General features: G+C 54.2%; 1 protein-coding gene across 2 annotated transcripts; it reads right to left on the bottom strand.

Moving 5' to 3' along the window:
- Positions 1 to 1,927: 1,927 nt before the first annotated feature.
- On the bottom strand, positions 1,928 to 27,438 carry MYBL2 (MYB proto-oncogene like 2). 2 transcript variants are annotated; one of them, XM_061127313.1, is made up of 14 exons: positions 27,373 to 27,438; positions 23,682 to 23,775; positions 19,911 to 19,982; positions 18,989 to 19,081; positions 18,642 to 18,862; positions 16,252 to 16,414; positions 12,188 to 12,430; positions 8,963 to 9,376; positions 8,420 to 8,559; positions 7,010 to 7,109; positions 5,613 to 5,726; positions 4,406 to 4,498; positions 3,056 to 3,205; positions 1,928 to 2,465 (listed from the first exon to the last, which is right to left on the bottom strand). In XM_061127313.1, exons 1-14 carry the CDS (start codon positions 27,390 to 27,392, stop codon positions 2,337 to 2,339), a joined length of 2,046 nt encoding a protein of 681 aa, XP_060983296.1. In that variant the 5' UTR covers positions 27,393 to 27,438; the 3' UTR covers positions 1,928 to 2,336. The 2 variants fall into 2 exon arrangements, with proteins under 2 accessions (XP_060983296.1, XP_060983295.1); XM_061127312.1 differs by having other exon boundaries at positions 12,188 to 12,475; positions 27,373 to 27,435.

Here is a 27,438-nt window from a genome sequence, read left to right as displayed (position 1 = left end):
GCACCCAATACCCCCATTCCTGAGTGGGCTCTTTCCTCCCTTTCCACACGGTGGACAAACGTCTCAATCCTCCCCCTACCTCACAGCAGACAGCCCAGCCCCCATGCTATCACTCCCCTGCTATTTTTCTTCTAAGCCCCTATTGCCCCCAGCATGTTATGTATGGATTTGTCTGCCCCTGGTAAGATCTAAGACCCAGGAGAGTGAGGTTGTTTGAGGGTAGCGTGGTAGGGGCAGGGGGTACTTTCTTTTTTTGCTCAGCAGCAGAACCATGCCTCACCAGAGGGTGGTAGGAAGAGTTGAAAAAACCCTGGATGTGTATTTCAAGCAGAGCGAACAGCTCCTGGGCAAGCTAACAGATCTGCAGTTACTGTGGCCACCTCCTTCAGGGGACAGCGAAGAACCTCAGGATAAGCCAGAGTGGGTGAGCAGGACTGCGGGGAGGGGGTGCTGGGCAGAAGCCCCTGACAGGTTGCAGGCCAGGTCACTATGAACCACCCCCCGGGAGCTTATGAGGAACCTGTGTGTGCGTGTTGTCGCTTCGGTTGTGTTCCGACTCTGCGACCCAATGGACTGTAGCCTGCCAACCTCTTCTGTCCATAGATTCTCCAGGAAAGAATACTAGCGTGGGTTGCCATGCCCTCCAGGGAATCTTCCTGACCCGGGGATTGAACCTGCGTCTCTTACATCCCCTGCACTGGCAGGCGGGTTCTTTACCGCTGGCGCCACCTCCATTCCCCCCGTAATGCACCTGGAGTGGGGGAAATGGTGTGCAAATTGTCCCAAGGCACACAGGGTCTGCTATGGGTGTTCCAGTCACAGTAAAGACAGCCCCACCCCCACCTCACTGCAGGGCAGGTTGCCCATCAAAGCCAGCAGCCCTGCTCGGGGCAGTCAGGGTCCCGCAGGTGACCAGGGAAAGAATTTGGCAGTGGGCAGAGGGGTGATCCAAGCCCAGAAATCAGCGAAGTCACAGACGGCGTGGAAAGCAGGCATGGCCCAGCCTGGCTGGTCCAGCTGGGCCACGTGAGACTGTGGGAGGCAGGTGGGAAGAGTGAAGGCCGGTCCCAGGTCTCAAGCAGGCATCAGGTACAGCAGGTCAGGGTTCAAGCCAGGCTTGACCATGTGTGAGCACATGGGGGCCACCTGGGGAAGACTGCCAATACTGGGTGACAGCCTCGACCGAGACGGTGTGTCAGACAGACTTGAACCCTGCTAACTCGTCCTCTTCTCTTTAGAGGATGGGGACCCCAGGCAAGATGCCCTGCCCCCAAGTCTCCCTGGGGAACCAGAGGCGCTGAAGCAGGTTGTGGATACCAGGCTGTCCTGTGGTGAACTGAGATCCCAGTCCCCGGGGATGGCCACAAGTCCCCATCCAAGGGATCCTGCTGATATAAACATCGCTCCTCAATATAGACCTTCTGGGACCTGGGACCTGCCCCTCGTCTACCCACCCAGGGACTCTTCCCAGCTTACAAGCCAAGGGCCCCAGTCTTTGTGCACTGGGCCATGACGAGGGAGGGCCAGCGTCCAGGCTGGAGCTGCTGCCACGGCCTCGGGAAGTTAGGACCACTGGCCAGGCTCCACCCAGCTGATGGTTACTCCTGCTTTACCAGCCTGATCTGGGTGTGGGGCTGATCACAGGCCAGTCCCGCCACCTACGGCAAAGGCCCACCACTGTCCCACCTTCCCCCAACCCCACCCAACAGCCAAGAGACCTTGGAGCCCTGAGACACTTGGGTGCAGAGAAAACTGCCTCCCAGCACCTTGGGTTCCCAGGGGCAATACGGCCCAGAGCCCCAGGCCTGGGCTGTGCAGACAAGGTGGCACTCTGAGGATGACAGTCAGGTCCCCCCATCCCTCAGGGCCCTAAGGACAGTCACCAGGTAACTGCAAGCAGGATCCAGGAGGAAGGTGGAGTCCAGAGCACAGGAAAAAGACAACTTTTATTCTTTGAAGAAAATGCACCAACAAGTTGCAAGAAGGAGCACGCTGGCTAGGTAGGTCCCCCGTCCTAAGCAGGAGTCTGAGATGAGGCCAGGCCTGACCAGGGCTTGGGAGAAGCTGAGGGGCTCCCTATGGCACTCAGGGAGGGCCAGGCCAGCTCAGAGGTGGGACTTTGTTCTGTTAGCACCAGGAACTGCCCGCAGCTACAGCCGGGCTCGGAGACAGGTCAGTAGGTGGGCCTGCCTGTCCCCACCTGAGCAGTCTGGGAGGGGCTGGTGGCAGAAGGCTCCCTGCAGGCGATCGTCTGAGTGTGATTCTCAAATTCACAGCCCAGAATCGGTCCCCCAGCCCCCTGTAAACATGAGAATGGGCTCGTGACTGCCAAGCCCCTAAGACAAGATGAGGGTCCGAGACGTGTGGCTGGGCTTCAGGCGACCCAGGAGCTGCCGGGCTTTCTCCTGCATGAAGAGCTGGTCCCTGGTGCCCCCACAGGCCACTGTCTTCCAGGCGCTGGTCATCTGGGAGGAGGAAAGGGGGTTACCATCCAGGCAGTGGCCGGGGCTCCTAGGGAAGCCTGGAGACCCTGGCTGGGGTGGGGTGGGGACATTTCTATCACGCTCCCTCCCTCTAGAAGCCACAATCTGTGCTCACTGCACCTTCCTGGTGGACCTGGGGAGTTAGTGCCATCTCTGGGCGTCCTCAGGGATAGAGCAAGGAGGCTGGACCAGGACACAAGCCCCCACCCTCCCCAGTGCCCATCATGTGGCAACAGCCCCCAGGGAAGGAAAAAAAGCTACAGCTCTGCAGGCTGGAGAGCAGCAGAGAGGCTGCAGATGGCTGGGAAAACAGGCAGGGGATCCCTGTCTTCAAGGACAAAGTCACAGAGATATGTCTTAATTACGAGTGAGACCACATCGTGAAGGAGTGGCTTTGTGGAGGGAGATCTCTGGTACCCAGGTCCCCCGAGGGAGTGGCATCGGGACAGAGATGTGAAGCCCACATTCATCAGTCAGCAGAGCCACAGAAGGGCATCATGCAGAGGCAAAGCCGGTGCAAAGGCCCTGTGGTGTGGAGGTCACAGAGTGAGGCCCCGAGGGGCAGCACTCACGGGGGCAGGGGTGGGAAAGTGGCCGCGGGGCCTCGGGGCCGCTGGCTTCTCAGACTTGGCCTGCAGGAAGCCCTCGTTGAGCAGGCTGCTGTCCTCTCTGCTGCCCGACGGGGTGAGGCCTGAGGAGCCTGCTGTGAGGATGCTGGTCGGCTGAAAGCAAAACCAAGTCAGAGGCTCAGCGTTTTGCCACAGGCTTTCCGTGGGAGGGAGAACATAAAAGAGCAGGCACATCCCAGCGCCACCACCTCCGGGAGGTCTGGGCAGAAGATGTGGGCAGGAGATGATACTTCTCTGAGCCTCAGCTTCCGCTTCATTTAAAGATGAAGGAGGAAAACAGCTACAAGTGCCTGTTTCAGGGCCTGGCACCTGATGAACACCTAGGAACACAGGCTCCTTTTACATGAACTGGTTCCTCCCCGTCTCAGGTGGAGACAAGGGTGTTCCGGCTTCTCCGGGGACCAGAAGCACCCATGGGGGGGCTGGTCAAGGCAGCCCCAGGCCTGGGCCGCCTCCCGGACAGGCCTTTACCCTGCAGGCAAGAACCTGAGGCACAGGCAGCTGAGATGCCAGAGACCAGGCCCTCCGCTCCACCTCCTCTGCATTTAACCACTTCACCTGACTTTTTTTTCTTTCCACTAGTTATTTCACTCACTCAAGGGTCTGGCTGGAGAGCACCAAGTTCCTGGCCTGCCATGGATGCCTCATTAGACGGAGCTTTCTCTGCCAGGACTGTGAGAGTGGCAGGCGGACCTATAGGAGCTTCCAAGCAATGATCTGTCTCGTGGGCCTTTCCACAGCCTTCACTGTCTGCTACCGGCCACCAGCAAAAAACAAGCTCACCCCACTGCCTGCTGCAAGGGATCGATTGCCCGCCATGGTTTCTGGGGCCCAGGCTCTGTGGAAGCAGTGGCCCCTCCAGAGGTTGGCCTGGGAACAGGGCAGCACCCATGCCAGGGCAGAGGTGCCCCGATCACCTGGCGGGGCCCCGAGGCACCTCACTGACCGGGGTCTTCCCTAGCAGTGTAATACAAGGGAGGGTGCAGGGGACTCAGAAAACACACGTGCCCACCAAGTTCTAGCAGCCAGCGCTTGCCAACCGAACCTTCTGTGAAGGACAAGAGCAGGGCGGCCTGGATCGACACCAGTGGGGGAATGATGCCCAGTGCCACCTGCCCCCTTCCTCCCCACTGAGCCCGGCACACGAAAGCCCCGCTGACTCCACCTCCAGGGCTCTCCAGGCTAAAGGGCCCCAGAGGCGCAGGGCAACTCCATACTCTCAGCCTCCTGCAGCTGGGTGGGGAGTAGCGGGTGGCCTCACAGGACAGCTTCTCTCCCAGACCCCTTACCAACCTTGGGCAGCGTGGACATCATCAGCTTCACGTCCTCATCCACAATGTCGAGAGCCAGGGACTTGCGGACTTTCTTGATGGGGCTTCGCCGCATCTGGGGGGAGGTGGTGGTGAAGTCACACGCCTGGATTCCCGTCACCCCCAGCACCTGATGACACTGGCCCTGTCGCAGACTCTGTCCATAGAGCAGGCTGTCCTGCCAGTTGCTCACTGGTGAGCAACCCCACCTCCAAGCCACCTCCACCCAACCTCATCCCCAAGGGGACCAAGTGCAGCCCAAGTCTCTACCACACTGAACACTCCCCACACAGGCAAGTTACAACTAGAACACCCACCTGCTGGGGAGCTACAGACACACAAGACCGCGTGGGACACAGGCTGTTATGGGAATGCCCACCCCGCAAGCCCTGCGCCTCCCTATAAGCAGATCAGGGGGTGGCTCTGACCCCAGGGAGGGCCTCTGAGACTGACACCTGTCCCCGAACTCAGCCCTGTGCCCAAAATAGCTGCTACCCTGGCTCGGAACTACCTTCAGACACAGAGAGGCCAGGGAGGGCCCCAGTCATGCTCTGCCCACACACCCGGGGGCCCAGCTGGAGGGTCCCCTCCCAGCCTGGCCACCCACCTTCCCCACCCAGTACCACCCTGGCCCACTCCTGTCTTCCCTTCTCCTTAGAGAGTGCCTGGGAAGAAAGGGGCTTCAAAACAGGGGACACAGAGCCGCCTGCGGTCAGGAAACCACGTGGGCTGGGGGCGGGACAGGCCTGTCCAGCGCGGCCTGGCCCTCCGCACCCAGACGTCCGGAGCAGTGTCCCCACCCGCTCCCGACCTCACCTGAACCGGCTGGCCCCACCTCCTCACGCTGCCCCGACAGCTGGCCGGCGGCTCCGTCTGAAGGATGCCCCTTGAAATCCTCTTTGGGCCTTTTCTGTCCCCGAATGCTGCGTGTACTGAGTCACTGAGGGTGTTTGCCATTTCTGCCCACTCAACTCCAGGAGCGACCCGCTCTGGGTCTTAATCATTGCTCTACCCACCCCGCCCGGCCCAGAGCCCACTTCAGGAGGGTCCAAACAACGTGGAATAAGCGAGGAACCAGTTCAAGGGGAGAGGGAAGGGTGGCAGGCAGCTGCACCGGCCGATGTTGCGGACCCCCAGGCTGCAGGAACGGATGGCCGGGCCCCCGCCCCACCGCCCTGCCAGCCGCTCACCCCGGCCTTCCTCTTCTGCTTCTCGGGCCTCACTTCGTCCTCGATGATGAGCTCGATGCCGGCCTCGGAGCGCAGCACCTCTTTCAAGTCCTCCTCCAGGTGGGGGGTCTGGGGCTGCGGGTGGGGATGGCCAGGGTGAGGCTCCGCGCCCAGGCCAGAGGACACCAGCTGAGACTGCTCGTGGGGGCGGCAGGACAGACAGGCCGCACCTCTGCTGCCCTGGGTGATGCCGGAGGCAGCCTGGAGCTGGGATGCTGGCCTCACACACGGCGTCCATGGCCGTTAACTGTCCTCAGCTCCCTGAGGGGTGGGAGCACTCCACTTCATCACAGCCACCCTCACCCAGCCCAAGGAATCAGCTGGCAACCTCCGCTGGGTACAGAGGCTCAGAGAGCGCGAGAGCTGGCCCAGGGCCACATGGCTGTGAGCTTAGAACCTGGACACGCTCAGAGCCCAACTCCTCCACGCCTCCGCCCCACGCTAACAGAGGTCTTAGTTCCACGTCCGTTTCCTGGGCCTGGGTGCTCAGGTGGCAGAGGCCAGGGGGTGTAGGGCACTGGGAAACCGGGGAGGCCGCTCTAAAAGCCCCCGCCTACTTGACCTATCCCGCCAAGGTCAGACCCGCCCTCTTGGATGTGTCCCGAGAGCACAGACACTTCAGCATCTGGGAGCTGAGTCCGGGTCGGGAAACGGCCGGGCTGACTGCGCCTGGCCCGGGGCTGTGCAACTCCGCCAGCTCCACGCCAGGACGGGGAGACCACGGCCCCCCACCTGGGCCCCCAGTGGTGAGCCGGGAGGGGAGATCGCTGCAGGGATTCTTCTCCAGGACCTGCCTTCCTCCCACCTGCAGCTGGGTTCTCAGAAACAGCTTGCTTCAGAAAATCCCAGGGTGCCAGCCCTGTTTTGCCCTGGGAGAAAGCAGGACCATCTGATGAACTGGGAGGAGTCGGGGGAGAAGGGCCATCCTCACACTGCGGGGAAAGCAACCCAGGAGACGTCTGCACTGGCCAGCTGTCTCTAGCCAGTCAACAGGCTTAGGCTTGAAGAGCAATTCGCCACTTTCCCCAACAAGCTCGCAGCACCCAAGCAAGTCCTTCTCCATCCCAACGCCTGCCCGCGTTCTGCCTGGCACGGCCATGAGCTGAGTTATTTGGTCACTTGGATGTCGGCCTCCACCACCTCCAGCTCCACCAGGATGCCGCTGTGGTGCCAGCACCGCCTACGTGGTGGTTGCTCCAGAGACGTCTGGCGAGCTGGTAACTCATTGTAACAGGGGGCCCTGTTTATCAAACTAGGGAATCGCGACTTCTCAGGGCAGTCGGGAGACGCTAATGGGATCTCAGGACAGGACAAGTGACCATGAACGGCTGGAGGCCTGGCCCGGCCACACCACCTACCAGGGGCTTTAGTGGTCCGTACTTCTCGAGGGCGTTCTTGAACGGGGTCGGTGTGTGGGGAGTGTTGTCCATGGAGTACTTCTGATCTGGGGTTACAAACCTGCCGGGCACGGAGAAGGAGGCTGGGCGACGGCGCTGGGCGACGGCGAGGGCTCTGCCGTGGGCTGCCCCTGACTCCCACACCCCCAACTGACCTTTGGTCTCAGTGGCAGAAAGGCAGCCCCCAGAGGTGGTCTGTTCCCATCCCATCTGCCCACCCACACACCTCCCCATCTGCAAGGGGGACTTCCTGGGGCAGAGAGGAAAGGCCCTCCTCAGAAAGAGCAAAGAAAAGGAAGAGCCTGCGGGAGGCCGGGAGACCCGAATGGGTGGAAGAACGGCTGACGGTGTTGCCGTCACTAGGATTTTCCATAAAACAAGGCGGCCTGTGGCCAGACTGCAGCACCAGCGGGAGAAGGGGCAGGCAAGGAGGGCGAGGGGCCAGGAAGACCACACCCCTCCCCCACATCTCTCCGGAGAAGCAGCAACTCCTTTTGTGGTGCCAGATGTCTAAGAGTTAAGATTTGAAGACCAAGATTTCAACCTTACAGGAGAATCATTTCTCATGAAACCTATCTAAGTTGAATTTTAGATCTGTCGTTGAAAGACTGATTTCTGACTGAAAGGATCCATACATCTTATCTGAAATTATCTATCATTACGAGAACCAAAATTCCTGAACAGATCCCTGCATTACAGCTTGACTCCTGAAACATAAATAGCAATGCTTCTCCCCAACCCAGCAAATGTACCAAGGCCAAGACCAGTTAAGCAACTCTACCTGGAATTCAAGGGTCATGATGATACAAGAAAACATTGTGAAAGCACCTCCACAGAAGCAGGCAAGCAACCTGTAGAGGCCTGAAGGCAAAACACAGCCGTCCCTCCTGAGCACCAGAAAGACGGGGGGAATTGGGGGGGCCTTGGGTCCTTCCCGCAGAGCTGCGCAAGCACAGTGGATCTCTGCACTCGAAACTTACAAAAGTGACGCAAACATTACATTTTTCGTGGCAAGGCAGACTCTCCACATGTCTAATCTCTGAATTTAGAAAACCATCCAATTAAAAAAATAAAAAAGAGGAATTCCCTGGTGGTCCAGTGGTTAGGACTCGGCACTTTGCGGAGGGCACAGGTTCAATCCCTGGTTGGGGACTATGTTCCCGCAAGCCATGTGGCCAAAAGAACAAAACAAGAAAAAAAAAAAAAACAGAATTAGAACAAAGGTGAAGCAACAGACTACATTGATGAAGCAGGTGTGATGACCAGGAGGAGGCTGCCTTCATGAAACGAGAGTCCCAGGTGTTTTCCCAAGGTGTCCCTCGCCCCGAGAGCCGGTCCCTGCCGGGGCGGAGGGGCAGGCCCGGCACTCACGCAGCGTGTTTCTGGTGCAGCGGCGTCTTGTCCCGGTGCAGCGGCGTGGTGACCACCACCTTCTGGCTGCACACGGGCGTGGACGTCAGCGAGGGGCTCTCCAGCTCCAGTGTGTCCTGCTTATTCCAGAAGTTCAAAAACTGCCAGGAAGACAAGGAAACCAGGCGAGGCGATGAGCTCAGGGCCAGGGAGCAAAGGCCAGGACAGGCAGGCAGGTCCGTGTGGACCCTTGGCTTGGCATCGCCCAATCCTCCCTTTGCCAGCCTGACGGGAGGTCCACCTCCCACCCCCCTGTGCTGCTGGCCGTGAACTTAAGGCAAAGCAAGCTGGCTGTCTGAGAGCAGCTTCTTTTCAGAAGGAAAAAACAAAAGTAGCTCTGAAATGGTCTTCCTAAGCTTCACGAGGGCAGGGCCAGACCTGGTCCAGGGTCCCACGTCCCCAGCACCAGGCACAGGGCCTGCAGACACCCAGTGAATGGCCTGTCCTGGGCAACGGGGGGCCGTCACCCGCTCCCAGTGAGCGGTTGGAGCGGGGTGCACGCACCTGGGAGGGTGAGAAGGGCAGGGTCTTGACGGGCGTGCTCTTCGGGGTGAGGCTGTTGCAGGAGTCCAGGAAGGACAGGCTGGCGCTGTTCTCCGTGACGGGGGACAGGGCGACACGCCTCTTCTTCTGCCGCTTGAGCACAGAGGGCGGCGTGCCCACGCCCGAGCCCCCCACGTCAGTGCTGGGGGAGATGGGGATTAGCTCGCCCCGGCTGCCACGGCTCAGGTCGGAGATGGTGTGGCCGTCTAGGCGGTACTCGGTCACGCTGGGCGCCGTGGCGGCGGCTGGCCGGGGTGGCGCGGGCTGCTGCTGCTGCCAGGCTTGGGGCTGCCCCGGGCTGCCCACCAGACTGCCCTCGGCCGATGGCTCCTCAGGGAGGTCAAACTTACTCAGGTCACACCACGCGTCGGGATCCTGCCCAGAGGCGGGAGGCAGGGTTAGGAGTAACTGGCTTTCCCAGTGGCTAATAAACCACAGGGCTCATGTGCTACTGGAAAATAACAGAGCGTCAAGGATGATCCCACGGGGACCTCCCTGGCGGCCCCGTGGTTAAAACTTCACGCTTCCACTGCAGGGGGCATGGGTTCAATTCCTGGTCAGGGAACCAAGATCCCGCATGCCATGTGGCACAACCAACAACAACAAAAAAACCCTGATTCCATAGCCCAGGAACAATCACTCTTTTCTTTGCCTTTGCTCAAAGATTCTTTGATGTCTGTATATCTGTATTTATAAACGTTACTGAAATCCTATCATGCACATGGCTGCTCGCTGTTATTAAAAAAAAAAAAAAATGTGCTATGTGTTTTTAAGATATACAAAAAACACCGAGAAAGAAAACAAAGAAAACTCATATGCCCATCAAGAAGCGTAAGAAATAAAACCTTATCACTAAAGCTCCAGGTCTACCTGGCAAACCTCTGCCTGCATGCAGGAAACCAGTGCTGAAATTAAGTATTGACCATCTTTACGCATTTCTTTATCAATTAACACTTACATGTGTCCCTAAATATTTAGTATTTTCAATGTTCCTAATTTTAGTACAAATCATTTCTATTTCACTTCTTTTTCCACTTAAAATTTCAGTAGAGCTGGAATAATGCAGGCACCTCATTCTATTACCGAAGTTTAATGTTTACCATCAGTAGACTTTAGTTGTTATAATAAAAACATTAACTTTTATAATAATTCTTACAGCTGAAACATGTTCTATCGTTATAGAACGTTAGATAACGATAGAGCGTTATAGAGCGCTCGGCGCTCTATATGTTACTCAATCCCCTTCTGTTGGACATTTGGGTTCTTCCTCCTAATTCTTAAAGATTAAATACAGATGTTCTTTATGAACATCTTGGACATAAATCTGTTTCTTGATAGACACCTGGAAGTGAAGACCTGGGCCCAAGGCCATGAGCAGGATGAAGGGTCTTCACTTGCCAGTCATGTTCCCAGGGAGGAGGCGGCCCCGGGCTCCGTGAGCCTGTCCATCATGGCGCCTCACCGGGTGCTTCAGCTAAGCTGCATCCACCCGCTAGCCACCCTGAGGGATATTACTCTCTCCCTTTCAAGCCGAGGCAGCCAAGTCAGAGAGGGTGTGATCCTGCCAAGGTCACCAAGTTTCTAAGAGTAATTCTGAGAGGAACACTTGGGTCCTTTCTGCCTTTGTCTAGTTAATTACAACCTAGCCCTAGGGCTTCTGGAGACACAAGTTTCCACTTCGGTCCCCGGAGCTCGCAGGAACCTGGCAAGTCCATTCCCGAAGGTGGAGGGTGGCTCAGGGCAGTGCTGACTCCAGGGCCACCTCCCAGCACGAACGCCAACCTTGCGGGGGCCCCGGAATACACAGCATCTAACAGACCTGAGCACATGTGCCAAGGACTGGCCCGCGGGACGGACAGCAGTGTTTCTGCAGCTACTGTGACCCCCCATCAGTCACTGAAGGTCATCATGGATACAGCCCGGCTCAGCACTCACCAGCTATGTGACGCTGGATGAGCCTCCTAAGCTCTCTGAGCTTGAGCTGAGTCCACCACCCAACCCCCTTCACAGGCTGTTTAAGGACGGAGAGCATACAGAGGCAGCAAGCAGTGCGCCTGGCACGTGGCAGGCACTCGGGTTAGAAACTATCATCACAGAAGGAGCACCAGGACGGGGTCATGACAGGTGCCCGAAAGAACAGTCAGGATGGACCGAGGCAGCACCAGCAGGGCGGGACAGCGCTCATCTCAGCCTGCCCTCGGTGGCCCCGGGGCAGTTCGCTCAACAGACTGACACACCCAGCTAACTCTGAAGTCCCTTCTGGTGGAGGAGACACCAGAGTTCCTGCCACCGTGGCAAGCGGGGAAACCCAGAGCCAGAGGGTCTGAGCAGGCAGCCCCTTGAGACCGACTTCACAGTCTAACCCCTCACTGGGCAAGACCCTGGGCACGATGGTTAAGACCTTACTCACTGTGTGAACTTGGGTACACTATCTGATCTCTGAGCCTCACCCTCATCTATAAAAACACAGACAAGACACCCCTCCCAAGATACCATGTGGACTACTTGTTAGGCCCATAGCCCGACACTCAGCTGATGTTCAATCAACAGCATCATTATGCTCAGCTAATAAGAGGAAGCATAAGTGGGAAGGCTTGTGTGGGCGCTGCCCACTGAACCCCTCTGCCTGCCTAGTCACCAGCCTCTTGCCCACCACCTCCTGAAACCCACTCCACGCCTCAGGCCTGGCGGACGGAGCAGTGAAGTCACACTGCGAAGTGCAGCCCGCGCCGGAGCCCCTCCCCAAGGGGCACAGCCCACAGCCAGCGTGGCTCGGGGCGGCTCTCCCCGAGTAACCAGGATGCACTCACCGCCGCAGCCCCAAGCCCCCGCCCTTCCCGGGGTCCTCTCCAGGAAACCCGACCGTCAGCCCCACCATGAACGCCAGTGCTCTGTGGTGCTGCTATGGACTCCACCCCCTCCCCATCCCCCGAGGGCTCTGTCGCCCCACTTCTGCTGGGGAGCCTCCCCCACCACCCCGGGCTTCACGGGTGAGTCAGGAGCTCCCTGAAGATAGGGACGGCACCGCCACTCTCTTGGGGCTGCCAGGCCCCAGCTGGGCGCTCGGCATCGGCTCAACCACGTCAGCGAGACGATGAGCAGACGGAAAGACATCTGTCTAGGGGCACAAGTGCTCCCTGCCAGAGGTGCTCAGGGCCCACCAGGAAGTTCTGCAACCAACATTACCGACTCGATCAAGTCCAGGGCTTCCGAGAGGCCGGACTCCACAGCCGGGATGAGGAGGTTGGCAGCCTCCACCACCCACTTGTAGGGCAGGCTGGTCTCCGGCGAGGAGCCTTCCTGGTCTTCATGCCTGGGGAAGTCCTCCAGGGGCTCCGGGGTCTGCACTCCGTCCAGCTCCGTGGGGACGGGCTCTTGCTCCTGGGCCGGGGCGGCCGCCGCGACCTCCTCCTCGCTGCTCTCTTCTTCCTTCAGGGCAGGGAATGCCGGGGGCCAGCTGGTCACGACACTTCCCTGGGGACACAGGGCATGCAGTTTGGGTTTCTCATTATGAGATACAAACTGTGCCGTGTTTCAGCAAAAATGCACCATCTGAAGCCTATCAACCTTATCACTTGATAAGGAAACTCAAGTGAACCGCAATTTAAAGACGGTCTATAACATAACTAAGTAGAGACATCACTTTTCCGACAAAGGTCCATCTAGTCACAAACTATAGTTTTTCCAGTAGTCAGGTAATGATGTGAGAGTTGTACCTTAAAGAAGGCTGAGTGCTGAAGAATTGATACTTTTGAATTGTGGAGTTAAGAGAAGACTCTTGGGAGTCCTCTGGACAGCAAGACCAAACTAGTCAATCCTAAAGCAAAGCAACCCTGAATTGTCACTGGAAGGACTGACTGATAAAGAAGCCGAAGCTCCAATACTTTAGCCACCTGATGCGAAGAGATAATTCACTGATGCTGGAGAAGACTGAGGGCAAGAAGAGAACGGGGCAGCAGAGGATGAGATGGTTGGATGGCATCACCAACTCAACAGACATGAACTTGAGCAAATTCTGGGACAGCGAAGGGCAGGGAAGCCTGGCGTGCTACCATCCATGGGGTCGTAGATTCAGACACAACTTAGCAGCTCAACAACAACAAAGCCTAACCTTACGTTTCAAAAGTATCAGTACCACGAAAGGCTAAAGTGGATCAGAGAGACAGGACAACAGAACAGAGTCTAATCCTCGACTGGATCCTGGGCAGGAAAAAAACGCAATCTGTATGGAAGATTAGTTAAAATTCCTAAAGTAGTTAAATTCCAAGTGTGTACTGAAGGTACACTGGTGAATGTCCTCATTCTTAGGAAATATGACTCAAGTATTAAGGGATAAAAGGCACAATGTATGCAACCAACTCTCACATAGCTCAGGTTAGAAAATATATATATATGCATACAAAGAAAGAAAAAGCAAATCTGACCAATGTTAAAAATGAATGAACCCAGTAAAGGGTATAGGAGAGCACTCCTGCAACTTCTTTGTATGTTTAGTACTATTTCAAAACCAAGGTTTGTAGAAGGAGTGAATAGTAACTTTGTGACAGGAAAAGAAAAAAGAAATAGACAAAGATTGTTTGTGGCAACAGTTCTCCTGCAGAATCTGGAAACAAGCTTTGACAGGTTAAACTGACAGCCCGAGGAGCCGTGAACACAGCACGGGTGAGACTCCCAGTGGCTAAGACTGCACTCCCAATGCAGGGGCAAAAGTTCAATCCCTGGTTGGGGAACTAAGATCTTGCAGGCTGCACACTGTGGCTAACATAGAATAAATAAAGTAAAATATTAATTAAAAAAGAGAAAACGGTCAACCTCACTAGCAAAAGAAATGTAGGTGAAGCAGTGATACCGCACAGCTGCTCATAAAACTGGCAGAGACGTTCTGTAAAATCTGAGCCAGCTGTGACCACAGTGTGGGAAAACAGGCAGCTCCACTTACTGCTTCAGCAGAATGACATTGCCCTTTGATGGGACTTTGGCAATGCCTTATGAAAATTTGCTTCCCTTGATGCTCAGCTGGTAAAGAATCTGCTTGTAATGCAGGAGACTTGAGTTCAATCCCTGGGTTGGGAAGATCCCCTGGAGAAGGGAAAGGCTACCAACTCCAATATTCTGGCCTGGAGAATTCCACGGACTGTCTAGTCCATGGGGTTGCAAAGAGTCAGACACGATTGAGTGACTTTCACTTTTCACTTTAAGAAAATTTCAAATGTCTACACAGTTCGTCAAAGCATTCCACACACATAAAAAGGCACATGTACGAGGAATGTGAACGATGACGTTCACTGCAGCATACATGGTAACAAGATGTTCATCAATACAAGATACGACAGATGGCACAACAGATTCAAGAATGGGGTAAAGGTCTGTATACACACAATGACAGGGGAAGATATAAGGAGAAAAAGATGTTTGTAAAACTGGTGGTTTAGTCACCAAGTTGTGTCCGACTCTTGTGACCCCATGGACTGGAGTCCTGGAGTGGGTTGCCATTTCCTCCGCCAGGGGTACTTCCTGACCCAGGGATCAAACCCACATTTCCTGTGTCTCCAATACAGGTAGATGGCTCTACTGAGCCATCAGGGAAGCCCATTTCTAAGACTGACTCAATGGACATGAGTTTGAATAAGCTCTGGGAGCTGGTGATAGACAGGGAAGCCTGGTGTGCTGCAGTCCATGGGGTTGCAGAGTCGGCTGAGCACTTAACTGAAACTGAAGGTCTAATTTTACACAAAACACCCCCTGATGTTTTGTGTCTGGGGAGCTGGCCCAAGGGGGTGCCTAGACCTGGATCTGGACCTCACAGGTCCAGCCTCACCCATTCCTCTCCACTGTTATTTTAATGATTCTATTGTGCTGGTAATTTATTTAACTAAGGTTAACATCCGACTTTTTGTTGTTAGAAACAGAACTTTAATGACTGTCCCGGTAGCTAAATCACTGCTCATTTGCTCACTTCTTAAGTTCCTTGAGGTAGGCAGACACATGCTTTAAAAACTTGAATGCATTTTGCTAGATTGCCTGCCAGAAAACGCTCGCCTTTTCTGTGTGTATGGGATTACCTCACTGGTCAATGCTTGCAATTACAAATGTTTTCCGTGCTTCAAAAATAATACAATGGTCATTGTAGGGTCAGAAACAAGCCTGTAAGGCTCAAGACTGAGCCTGTAAATCCCAACTTCCAGAGAGAACAGATATACTGTTTAATGCATATGCCAACATTTACTACCAAGGCAGCAGGAGGAGGCGGCAACAGAGGATGAGATGGTTGGATGGTATCACTGACTCAATGGCTATGAGCTTGAGTAGACTCTGGGAGTTGGTGATGGACAGGGAGGCCTGGTGTGCTGTCGTCCATGGGGTCGCAAAGAGTTGGACACGACTCAGCGACTGAACTGAACTGAAATGTCAGTTTTTTAAAAAAGTGTGCCCTAGGGTGTAGGATGTGAAAGTCAAAGTCGCTCAGTCGTGTCCAACTCTTTGCAACCCCACGGATTATACAGTCCATGGAATTCTCCAGGCCAGAATACTGGAGTGGGTAGCCTTTCTCCAGGGGATCTTCCCAACCCAAGGATCCAACCCAGGTCTCCCCCATTGCAGGCGGATTCTTTACCAGCTGAGCCACAAGGGATGTGAGATGTTAACAATGATAAATGTGACACCATATGATTTCATTTATATGACTTTTTAGAAAATTACAGAGATTAAAAAAATTGATGAAGGGTCCCAGGGACTAAGGATGGGAGATTCTGGGCTGAAAGGGGCACAAGAGCCTGGGGGGCGATGGGAACCTTCTCCATCTTGACTGCGGTGGTGGTGACATGACTGTTTCGGTCCTGACCTCCACAGGAAACGATGAATTTTACTGTGATTGCACCTTGACACATCTGATTTTAAAGTACACATGCTTTTACTATGAAAAAGCTGGAGAGAGCAACAGGTGGGAAGGAAGCCGTTGATGACGCTGAAGACCTCCCCGCCTGACCCTCCCTGATGCTGGCTTCTGCATCCTGCATCTCTGGGCAGGTGAGTGCCAAGCGTGGACACAGGTTTCACAGGGAAAGGCCCTCGTGAGACATGTGGCCACAGAGACCTTCCTGTAGGATTAAAGAACAGCTGTGGGAATGGGTGAAAAGGGAGAAGCAGGTGTTGATGGGATGGCATAGGATACACGTGAAAACAAGCCAACCCACCCAAGCACCCCAAGCGCCGTGGCCAAGTCCTCCCAAGCTCCACTCCCTGCTGCTCACCTGGCCTTCCGAGGAGGGGGCACTCTGACGGCCGTCCTTGTCCTCTAGCTCCAGCAGCAAGTACATGGGGGGCTTGCTGTCTCTGGACTCACTCAGGAAGCCTCCCGTGTCCACCTTCCTCTTGATAGTAGAGTTCCAGTGATTCTTCACAGCATTGTCCGTCCTGCAGGGACCAACCAGGACCTTTGACCCCAGCCCCGTGGCCCGCGCCCCACCGGGTGCACCATTAGCCTCCCTGAACTGAGCTCTGGCTTCTGTCAAGGAGGGTTCAACCTGAGGACCTGTAAGGGCTCTCCGCTCTAAGATGAAGTCTGACAGGCCCGCAGCCTGGCATGATTTACGGAGTATTCCCACACACCTCTGTGAAGTAAGCAAACATCTTATTCAGTCGACAGGGTAAGAATCCTAACACTGAAGTGTTCTGGCAACTCTTAGTCCCTTCCCGGCTCACTGGGCATCTGTAGAAACTGGAAGCAAGCTGCTGGCTGCCGGCCCCTGAACCTGTCCAGAGGTTCAGGGGACCTCAAACACGAGCCCTGATCACCTCCCATAGATAGAAAATGGCCAGAGAGGGCAGAGCAAGAGGACAAAGGGTCCCCTTCTGACTACTCTGAGCTGTGGCGTTTTAATCTGGAGAATCAGATCACTTCCTCCTCCATCACTTGTTACAGATTAGAGGAAACACGTATAGTTGTATAAATCAGAGTAGTGACCTGTAGAAGCAGAGAGCAGCATGGCGGCACAGGAGAGCAGGGAAGGGCGGATGGAGATAGGCCGATGGGCGCGCAGGAGAGCAGGACAGGGCAGCAGAGAAGCAGGTGTGGTGGGCAGGCAGGACAAGGCATGGAGACACATGGAACCGTGGAAGCACACGTCGGCATCGGCGTGAACATCCTCAAAGCACACGGGTCACAGCAGTGCAGAAGCGCGGACACACAGACAATGCCTTCTTCGGGGCCCTGAGCTGAGTGCTTTTCCACCAGAATAACAGCTCGACTGAACCACCAGTCTCAGAGGAGGGTCTGGGCACTACGGGGAGGTGGCCAGGGACTGACCACAGTTGGGAAGGACAGACAAACCTTCCCCACCAACAACCAAAGGACGAGCGTGAGCCGGCTACACAGTGGGCACGAGGCAGGGGGCGTCCAGGCTCCGTGGCTGTGGGGGCGAGGGGAGCAGAGTAGCGTGAAGGCCGACGGTGAGTGAGGGTGACTGCGGATCAAGGTGAGGCTCATGGCATCGGCCAGGTCAGGCTGGCCACACGGGGAAGAGTCTCCATTCCAAGGGTTAGAGGAAGCACCAAAAGGATTAACACACTTGGGTCAGAGTTTGGAAACAGATGCTTTCAGACTCCAGGGAAAAAAGGCCATTTGGTATCTCCTTTCTCTCCATGCCATCTACCACGGCACCACAATGCCATGGTAAAGAAAGATTAAAAATAAAGCGAAATAAAAATCCACATGGACAGGGCTAGTGATTAGGATGCAGCACTCCTAAGGCAGGGGGCATGGGTTTAATCCCTGGTCAGGGAACTACGATGATCTTGCATGCTATAGAACGTGGTCAACACACACAGAAAAAAACGTATACAGACAAGGGGAGCAGGGTAGAAGGCAGTGGGCAGTAGGAGATTTTTATAGGTTTCCAGAAGATGGAAAGCAATTATGGGAAGCAACTCAGGAGACTGGAGTTGACCCTGGACGAAGATCTGGCAAGATTGTAGCCCAAGTCTCAAGTTGTTCCAGTTCTCCCTACAGAACCCCAGAGGCCCAGTGTTTGGAGAGGCCAGGCCCAGTGAGGACTAGAGTGAAAACAGACAGTGGTTTGGATATCCAGATCCTGGCCCTGATCTCACAGGCAGGAGGAAAGAGACTTATTCTCTTTAAAAAAAAAAAAAGACAAAGACCAGGCAATCCAGGCCACGTGGCTTCTCAGGTATCACTAGTGGTAAAGAACTTGCCTGCCAATGCAGGAAATCCAACAGACATGGGTTTGATCCCTGGGTTGGGAAGATCCCCTGGAGGAGGGCACGGCAACCCACTCCAGTATTCTTGCCTGGAGAATCCCATGGACAGAGAAACCTGGCGGGCTACAGTCCATGGGGTCGCAAAAGAGTCAGGACACGACTTAAGCGACCAAGCACGCACGCAACCATGGCCAGGGCACGAAGCCGAAAGCGCGACCAGATGAGAACCTGCACAGTAAACAGGAGCCCCCCAGGCCGCCCTGCCCCACCGTCTCCCAGCAGCCAGGTCCCTGCACCGCCCAAGGCAAGAATCCGAAGGACTCCTCTTCTGGGGAAAGTGAACGACCCCAGAGAAATCGGACTGGGCCTCCCCACAAAGGCCAGGGGATGCCCTGACTGGCTCTGGCGCCGGCAGGCGGCTCACCTCCCCGGCAGCATCTTGGCGATCTCAGCCCAGCGGTTGCCCAGCACCTTGTGGGCCTCACAGATGATGCGGTCCTCCTCCTCCGTCCAGCAGGACTTCTTCACCTCGGGGTTGAGGTGGTTGTGCCAGCGCTCACGGCACTGCTTGCCCAGCCGGCCTTTCAGGTGCTTGGCGATCAGCGTCCACTGCTTCGTGCCGTACTTCTTGACCAGCTCGATGACCTTGGGGGAAAGTCGCCGTGAGGCCAGCGGGACCCCCACCCCCCACCACGGGGATGTCATCCTCAGTCCCCTGACCCCCTTCCCCGGGGTGGGTGAGGGCCACGGTGTGGCAGGCCCAGGCTTCACCTTCTGGTCCTCCTCTTTGGTCCATGGCCCTTTGACGAGGTCTGGATTCAAGACCCTCAGCCACCGGTACTGGCACTGCTGGTCGGTGCGGTTCTGGGAAGAGGACAGGCATCCTTGAGAACTCCTGGCCTGTGGCCCCGCCTCGTTCCCAGAACCACCACATGCTACACACCCACAGACTAGGACACCACGCTTCCCTTTGCTACAAGCGGGCCTGGATGGAAGCAGACAAACTCAGAACCCTGTGTGGGACCACTGCCCATGACCGCCCTGTGCCAGCCTGCGGGATACATCAGGGATTCTTGCTTGCTTCCGAGAGGGGCCATTTCCCTGAAGGTTTCAGAACCCGTAGAGGACAGGGCGTGAGGAATGGGGCCAAAGGGTCTGGTGACCTGGTCCCCGAGCTGCCCATGAGCCAGGAAAGAGAACAGCAGCTCCTGCCACATCCCCTCCCTGTCGGCCACCTGCAGAACTGGGGGTGGGGGACCCTAGCGGGACCCACATCACCAGGAGGCTCTAGATGCTGGACATGGTGGCTCCAGTCAGCTCTGCGGGGGCCTCACCATGAAGCCTGCTCAAGCATCATTTCCTCTCATGTTCAGTTTCATGGTTCAGAGACCGAGCAGCAATTCGTCAGTGACTTGCAGGAAGAAATACAAATATGCCACTGATATGAAGCATGAGCCTGGAGCCTAAGGCCCCCAGGCACCCAGAGGCTGCCACGTGAGGATGCTTACGTCAGGGCACCTCTGATTCCAGTTTGGGTAGAAATGGCCTCAGGAGGCTGGAAGGTTGTTTTGTTGGGAGAGCTGGGGGGTGGGGGTGGGGGGCTTGGTAAGGAACTCCCCTTTCTTCTCCCTGACACCAAGTCTCTCCCAGGCCCCCTGTCTGGGGGAGCGGGCGGCAGAGGGGCTGCACTCACAGGAAAGTGGCTGGCCAGGAACTTCCAGTCTTGCTGTCCAAACTGCTTCACCAGGGCCCTCAGCTGCTCATCCTGCCAAAGTCAGGAAGACAGAGGGCTCAGCTCACACATGGGCAGAAAGTGGCTGCTCTGGACCGAGACCCTTGCTCCCCCCAATAAAGGAAACAGCCTCATTCATCCATTCACATCATGAAGCGATCGTCTAACTTCGCACCAGGCACGCCAGCATCAGAGCTGCTCAACTTTTGGGACTTAAAGTCTAGAGGGAAGCAGATGCTAATCAAAGGCTGCTGCAAACAAAAGGAGGGCCACCCTGTGCTGTGGGGATGGAGAGGTGGATGGTGAGGCCTATGGGGGAACCAAGGGACAGACTCCAAGGAACTCTAGTGAGGCTAGGCTGCAGGAAGCAGGCAAGAGGGAGGCAAGAGGATTTGCGGGGGTGGGGAGGGGGGCAGCTGGGACCAGACAACACACAGGGTTGATTCAGGCCTCTGCGTTATGCAAAGCCACTGATGCACTGAAGCATCACCACTGACAGGTGGTCACGGTCCAACGTGCTTGTTGTGACCTTCATGTTGGCAACTGCATGAGAAAGGGCTGCAGGAGGTCAGAATGGAGGAGAGGAGGCCATTACAGTCATCCAGGCCAGAGGCGAGTGACCCAGCCCTGGAGATGCGGGAATGTGGGCACTTGGAAGGGAAAACAATACCTGTTAGAACGTTCTCCTGAACATAAACTATTGATTCACGCAACAACATTAAAATCACAGTATCATTAGGATGAGAGAAAGAAGTCAGACATAACAAGAGTACACATTGCTTAATTCTGTGCAGAGGAACTTCTAGAAAAGGTAAACTAAGCTATAGGGACAAAAAGATAGTGGTGTCTGTGGTCAGGGTTGGTTGGTGGGAGGGAGAAATGAACAGCAGGGAGCAAGAGATGCCTGGGGTGATGGAAACACCCTACAAGGTGGTGTAGCTCCAAGTTTCACGGCAGCACATCCACTGAAACTCATTAGATTGTACTTCAACAATTTTAGCTGACTGTGTGTAAAATATTCCTCCAGCAAATTGACCATTTTTACCCCTGCAACTTATAGGTTCTCAGCTCCCTGATCAGGGATTGACCCCGAGGCCCTCACAGTGAAAGCTTGGAGTCCTAACCACTGGACGGCCAGGGAATCCCCCGAACTGTTTTTTTTTAAACTTTATATATATAAAGAAAATGTAGTATTATCCATACAGTGGAATATTATTCAGCCTCAAAACAAGGAAATTCTGTTATAAGCTACAACATGGATGAACCTTGAGAACATTATGCTAAGCAAAATAAGCCAGACACAAAAGGACAAAGACAGGCTAAGCCCACTCCTATGAAGAATCTCAAGTAGTCAAAAATAAAAACCAGGGACTTCTCTGGTGGTCCAGTGGCTAAGACTTTGTGCTCCCGATGCATGGGGCCCAGGTTCAATCCCTGATCAGGAAACCAGATTCCAAATGCTGCAACTAATGATTCTGCATGTGACACCTAAAAAATGACCCCATGTGCTACAACGAAGACCAGTGCAGCCAAATAAAAAAAGAAACAAAAAACAGAAAGTAAAACAAGGTGGTGGCCAAGGGCTAGGGGGAGGTGATGGGGAAAATTAGTGTTTAATAATTCAGCTTTTTTTTTGCAAGATGACAGTTCCAAAGATCTGCTGCACAGTGAGAATATACTTCATGTACTGAACATACACTTAAAAACAGTTACAATGGTTTAACATTAGGTGTTTTTTCACACTCTCTCTCTCCTGGGCAGGGGGAAAAAAGGCCACCACAGACATCCAGACCCTCAGCTGCAGCTTGGCCACAGCCCAGCACCAGCTAGATTAAAGTCCCCATAAATCCTGTTGCAGGGCCAGCACACATCTACATAGTCGGCTCCGGACACCATGCTGCCCATCCCACCTGGTCAGGCTAACCCCTGCCTTCTGCCCATGTTCCCTGTGTCCATCTCCAGCACCACCATCCTCCCTGACAACTAGGGTGGACAACTTCCCCCCTCTCCAATTCCTCCCGGACCCCACGGGCCCCTCCACCTGTCAACTCCTACCTGCACTGCCCTGGTCCCTCCACAGCCATCCTCTGTCTGAACAACGCAGCGCCCTCCCCTGCTCATTCAGCCTCAGGCTGCCCCCAGATCTCTTATCCACTCCACATCCAGTAGACCGGCTCCCTGAAGCCAGGCTACGGTTATATCCTTCATCTGCTTTAAAAATCGTCCCTGGCTCCTCCCTGCCAGCTGAGCAAGCCTCGGTCTCTGAACCCAACCTTCAAGGCCTTCCTGTTTGGACCCTGTTCCATCTTTCCGACTAAATCAACCTTTTCAAAAACTCTTCAAGGACTCTTCCTTCCAGCCACACCAGGGCCCCTCTACTTGCCTTTTCCCACCTACAACCCCTTTCCTGTTCTGACTTATCCACCATTTTGCATACCTCCCTGATGGCTGAATTTCCAAATCCTCACCCATGAAGCGTTCCTTAACCTCTCAGACAACAGTAAACTCAACTTCTAAAGGCATTTAAGACAATGATAGGCACCTCTTACGTCTAGGAGGCATAGTGTAAGACAGGAGACACCACGGTGGACATAAAGGACGTCGGTCCTGCCAGCACTGTGATGGCCACAGCATGTCCACGGGCCTTGAGTGCAGTCTTATTTCTCCATCCCAGGCAGAGAGAGATGCTCTGGGGTAAGGACCCCATCTTGTCTGGTCTCCTAAGACCACAGGAGTGGAATACAGTCCCTCGTCTACAGTGGGATGAACAGAAAAGGCTGGCCTAGCACTCCTGTCAAGAAACATCTTTTATGATTTAAGAGTGTTTCACAACTCAAACAGTAAGTTAAGAAGGGGTGGGGGGGGGGGAGACTCACAACTAAACACATCCAGGAAAACAGACGTAGAATAAAAAGATAAGGCCAATAGGAGTTTAACATGGTACAGTCAAGTTACAAAAAGACTCGACAGTCTATAAAACTAAACATATACCTACCCCATGAGCATCCCAAAGTATCCCGCCTAGAGAAATGAAAACAATCCTCAAAAATACTTAGGCAAGAATTTTCATAGTAGCTCTAGCCACTATAGGCAAATTCTATAAACAGCCAAACTGCCTATCAACAAGTGAAACATACCATGGTCTAACCATACAATGGAATACTATTCAGCAAGAAAAAATGAACAAAGTACTGAATCATGCAACATTACGCTGAACAAAAGAAGCCAGAAAGATGGCACTTATGTAAGTAATACACACTTATTAAAAGCAATGGAACTGTCCACTTTAAAAAGGTGCATTTGACTATATATATACACACACTCCATAAACATGATTAAAGAATAAAATCAATTCAGAGCTCGGTATTACAGACTCAATACAATCATTATTTTTCTAAATGATAATAAAGTAGGGGTTGGCAGATTGGACTCAACCTCCCAGCAGTTACAGGACAAGCAGCACGATTAAAGTTCAGGATACAGAACACACCAGCTTCCCAGAGAGCGCAATTGCTGGTCCTCAGAGACACATCCCTCTCAGAGTCCTCAATACTGACAGGGTCCAAGAATGCTCTGAGAAGCATCAGAGAGAAACAGAGGGCCCACTGGCTTCTTTCCACAGCGCCCCGCCTTCATCATACTGGTCGGGGCATCAGGCAGACACACCTCAGGTTCGGTTCTCAGTCTGCCCTCCCCTCCTCCACTCCGCAACTGCCCCTCAGTGTCACTCACCTCCTCCTGGGTCCATTTGACCTTGCACTTGCTGTCTCTCTGCTCTGGCACATCTGAATCTGTGTCCTGGTAGTGCAGCTCATCCAGCTCCTCACTGCAGGGGAAAAAAGTCAAAGGTCAAGGATATGCGTCTCCAAGGTCTGCCACCTGATGGATGGACACTGTGGACAGAGGCCAGTGACCTCAAGGGAAAGGTTTCAGGGATGCGGGCTTCTACTGTAGGTACAAATGTAGGTACTTCCACCCTCCCCCTTTCTAAAAGGTTTTTGATGAAATGGGGTTATGTGGATTTCCCTGGTGATCCAGTGGCTAAGATTCTGAGCTCCCAATGCAGGGGGCCCAGGTTCGATCCCTTGTCAGGGAACTAAAATCCCACATGTGGCAACTAAGACCAACCACAGCCAAAGAAATAAATACAAATAAATATTAAAAGAAGAAATAGAATTATGGTCTATTTTTTTATTCTTGTCTTTTCACCAACACCCTTATGACTTCAAAAGCTACAAGAAAAAAGATTTCACCAAGAATATTAGGATATTCAACACCAGACACCCATTTCATATTTCCTTTTCAGTAACTAAACTTTAACTTGCATGGATATTTTAAGGATTAAAGCCAAAGATGTATGTAATCATTATACACCAGGATTTTAAGAAATATTGGTTATCTGAGAAAACCATTTAAAATACATTATTCTCAGGGACTTCCCTGGTCGTCCAGTGGCTAAGGCTCAATGTTCCCAATGAAGCGAGTCTAGTTTGAACCCTGGTCAGGGAACTAGATCTCCCATACTGCAAGTCAGAGCTCCTAGAGATTCCGCGTGCCACAACTAAGACCCAGCACAGCCAAAGAAATATATATTAAAAAATAAAATATATTACCTCAGTAACTATGTCCATTTTTGCATACCCCTTCTCAATCCCTGCCTACACACAGGTCTAATTTATGGAGCAAAAAATCAGAATACAAGCGACTTTGAATTCTGGATGCTTTTATTTTCTAACAAGTAATTTTCCAAGTCACTCCAAAATCTTCCTATTTATGTGGTTAGAAAAATGAAGATCACGTTATCCACCCCCAGGGATGTCTGGGACTCACTGGAGCACCCTTCCAACTCGAGTGGATCTCTGTCAGGACATTCTTCAGTCATGAATTTTCAAGTAGGAAAAGTCTATGAGTCTCCAAGCAGAGGTCAGGTGTTGAAAGAAGGAAGAGGACTTCCTTCTGCAGCCACGCTCCTTTCCCCTTCTCAGCATCTCCCCAGTCACTCCCACACTCCCCACAGCACCTCAGAAATCCTGTCATATAACATAGGCTCTTAGGTTGCAACTGCCTATCTCCTTGACAACCAGGACAGAGGTCACCTCCACCTCCCTATTTGCCTTCGGAGGATGGCACCAAAATGCCTAAGAAATGTTTGCTCTGGAAATGGCCAGATATAGGAATGAATGACTAAACATGCAAAGCTGCCGCCTCTTAGTCGTTCAGAAATGCTAACATAAGTCAACTTTTAGAATTAGGTAAGGAAGGGACAGACGTCATCGAAACCCAGCAACACAAGTCACGGGAGCTGGAATTCAACCTTGTCTCGTCATTCCCAACCCAATTCATGGAGTCCTCCACCATCACAAAATAGGAGGAAAAAATTCTACAAGATACTAATAACAGAAGGAAGCTGGCTTTAACATCAACTGCCCCCAGCCTCTGTTTCAACAGAAACTACCTTTGGTTCTCTGACACCCAGCTTCTAACAGACACTCAGCAAATGTTCTTTCAAGGACAAAGTAATTTCTGTGTGAACTCTCTGGAGCTCCAATACTCTATTTAATGGGGACAGCAGTTCAGATGGTTGGGAGGATTCTGTGAGGTTGAATATATTTATATTACCATCACAGTAATGACTGTCTACTTCACGTGCATCCTCACTATTCCCATTTAATAGATGTGAAAACTGAGCTCCCAGGTGGCACTAGAGGCAAAGAACCCGCCTGTCAATGCAGGGAGACATACAAGACACAAGTTCAATCCCTGGGTCAGGCAGATCCCCTGGAGGAGGGCGTGGCAATCCATTCCAGTATTCTCGCCTGGAAAATCTCATGGACAGAGTCTGGCAGGCTACAGCCCATAAGGTTGCAAAGAGTCAGACACGACTGAAGCGACTTAGCACGCACACACGGAGCTCGCAGGGGTTAACCTGCACCTGCAGGTCCTCTTCTCATAATCCCAGCGGGAAAAGCAGAGGCTAAGTCAGTGGTGGCAACCACGTGGAGGTCCCACACACCCTTTCTATGCCCTTCCATGTGCTGGGCTCTGCTCCAGCTGGGGTGAGTCAGAAGCTGAGCAGGAAGTAGGGCACTGGTGCAGAAGAGTTACAGCAAGGGACCAAGAATCAAACTTAATGCTGTGGGGTTCCAGAGTGCAGAACCTATCCCTCACCTGGGAGCTGGGATTCCTCCACTGAGCCCCAGGGCATAGATGGTAGAGGACCTGGGGGTTGTCAGGGGCCTTGGGTTTGTTGCCTGGAGTGAACACTTCCTGAACCAGAAATTCAGGGCCTGACAAGTGCCTGCCCAGAAAATAACTCCTGGGAATTGGAGCTGCCCTGAGAAACCATGGCCTGAGGAAGACACACCCTGTGCCTGATCTGCCCAGGGATCAGATGTTTCCTTGCCGAGAAGAATTCTAGGGAAAGCGGCAACCATCGCCTCTCAGATCTATCTGCTGAGCCTGTGAAGGCAGACACCACCTGAAGCGGATTTCAGGCTATCTGGGATGCATGAATCCTGGCAGGGAACAGGTCAGAACCCCTCGTGACTCTGTACTGTGACTCCCAGACTGGTTAAAAAGCCTAGAACTGAGACACTGAAGGAACAGGTGTAAGACAGGGACGTGGAGCCCAGAGACCTGATTCCTGGCTTTTCTCTGCCACTCAAACTCTGGGGGGGATAAGTAAAATGGAGACTGCAGTTCTCGCCTCCGCCCCAGGGGTTGCTGGCACAGATCAGTCTCTCTTCCCCTCGCTTTCAACCCTAGCTGCCCCAACCCCCGCATGTCGAACAGGAAGAAGGTCTCCGGAGCGAGACCGACCTAAGGCCCCGAGGCCAGGTGGTGGGGGACCAAAAAGTCCCTCCCGGCCCCAGCAACCCTCCTAGGTCAGGGGAGAGAGCCGGGAGTGTTCCGTGCTTCCCCGAATGCTAAGAAATGCCCACCGGCAAAACCAGACCCCCGCCAAAGGCTCGAAAGACAAGCGTCCGCCAGGCTTTGGCCTCCCACCCGCCGCGACTTCGAAAATCATTTTTCTTCTCCAGGGGTCGCCTCCCTCCCCGGTAAAGGCCCTTCCAGCTGACACCACCGTCCCACCCCCACCCCGCAATTAGGCGGGAGACAAAATGACATCATATAGGCTTGGCCCGGGTCCCAGGAGACCCGCCCGCCCCAGCTCCGAGGCCCAGCAGGCCCGGGGGTGCCGAGTGAGGGGCCCCCGGGAGCCCCCCGGCTTCGCGCGCACCCCCGGCGTCTCCCCGCGTCGAGCGACGCAGGACACCTGAGTTTTCTGCCGACCCCAACCGCGCCCGGCACGGCCCGGCTCGGAAGGGCCCCGGCGAGGGTGGCGGTGGGGGTAGGGGTCAGGGCTGAGGAGGATGGCGCCTGGGGAGGGGGGAAGGGCCCTCCGCCGCCCGGCTCCGCTCACCCGCGCGTCCGCCGCGACATCCCCCCGGCCCGGGCCGCGCCGCGCTCGCCCGCCCGCCGGCCGAGC

Source organism: Dama dama, chromosome 23 (genome assembly GCF_033118175.1).
Source record: "Dama dama isolate Ldn47 chromosome 23, ASM3311817v1, whole genome shotgun sequence".
NCBI classification, from domain to species: Eukaryota; Metazoa; Chordata; class Mammalia; order Artiodactyla; family Cervidae; genus Dama; species Dama dama.
Note: the sequence above shows the minus strand (reverse complement) of the source record. Positions and strands in the feature narration are given on the sequence as shown.

Coding starts and splice junctions, on each gene's coding strand:
- MYBL2 (XM_061127312.1), bottom strand. CDS start 27,392: ATGTCGCGGCGGACGCGCGG. Junction 9,377..12,187: donor CCCTGGACTTGATCGAGTCG/GTAATGTTGGTT, acceptor GCCTCTGGGCAG/GATCCCGACGCGTGGTGTGA. Junction 2,466..3,055: donor ACTTTCCCACCCCTGCCCCC/GTGAGTGCTGCC, acceptor TCCTCCTCCCAG/ATGACCAGCGCCTGGAAGAC.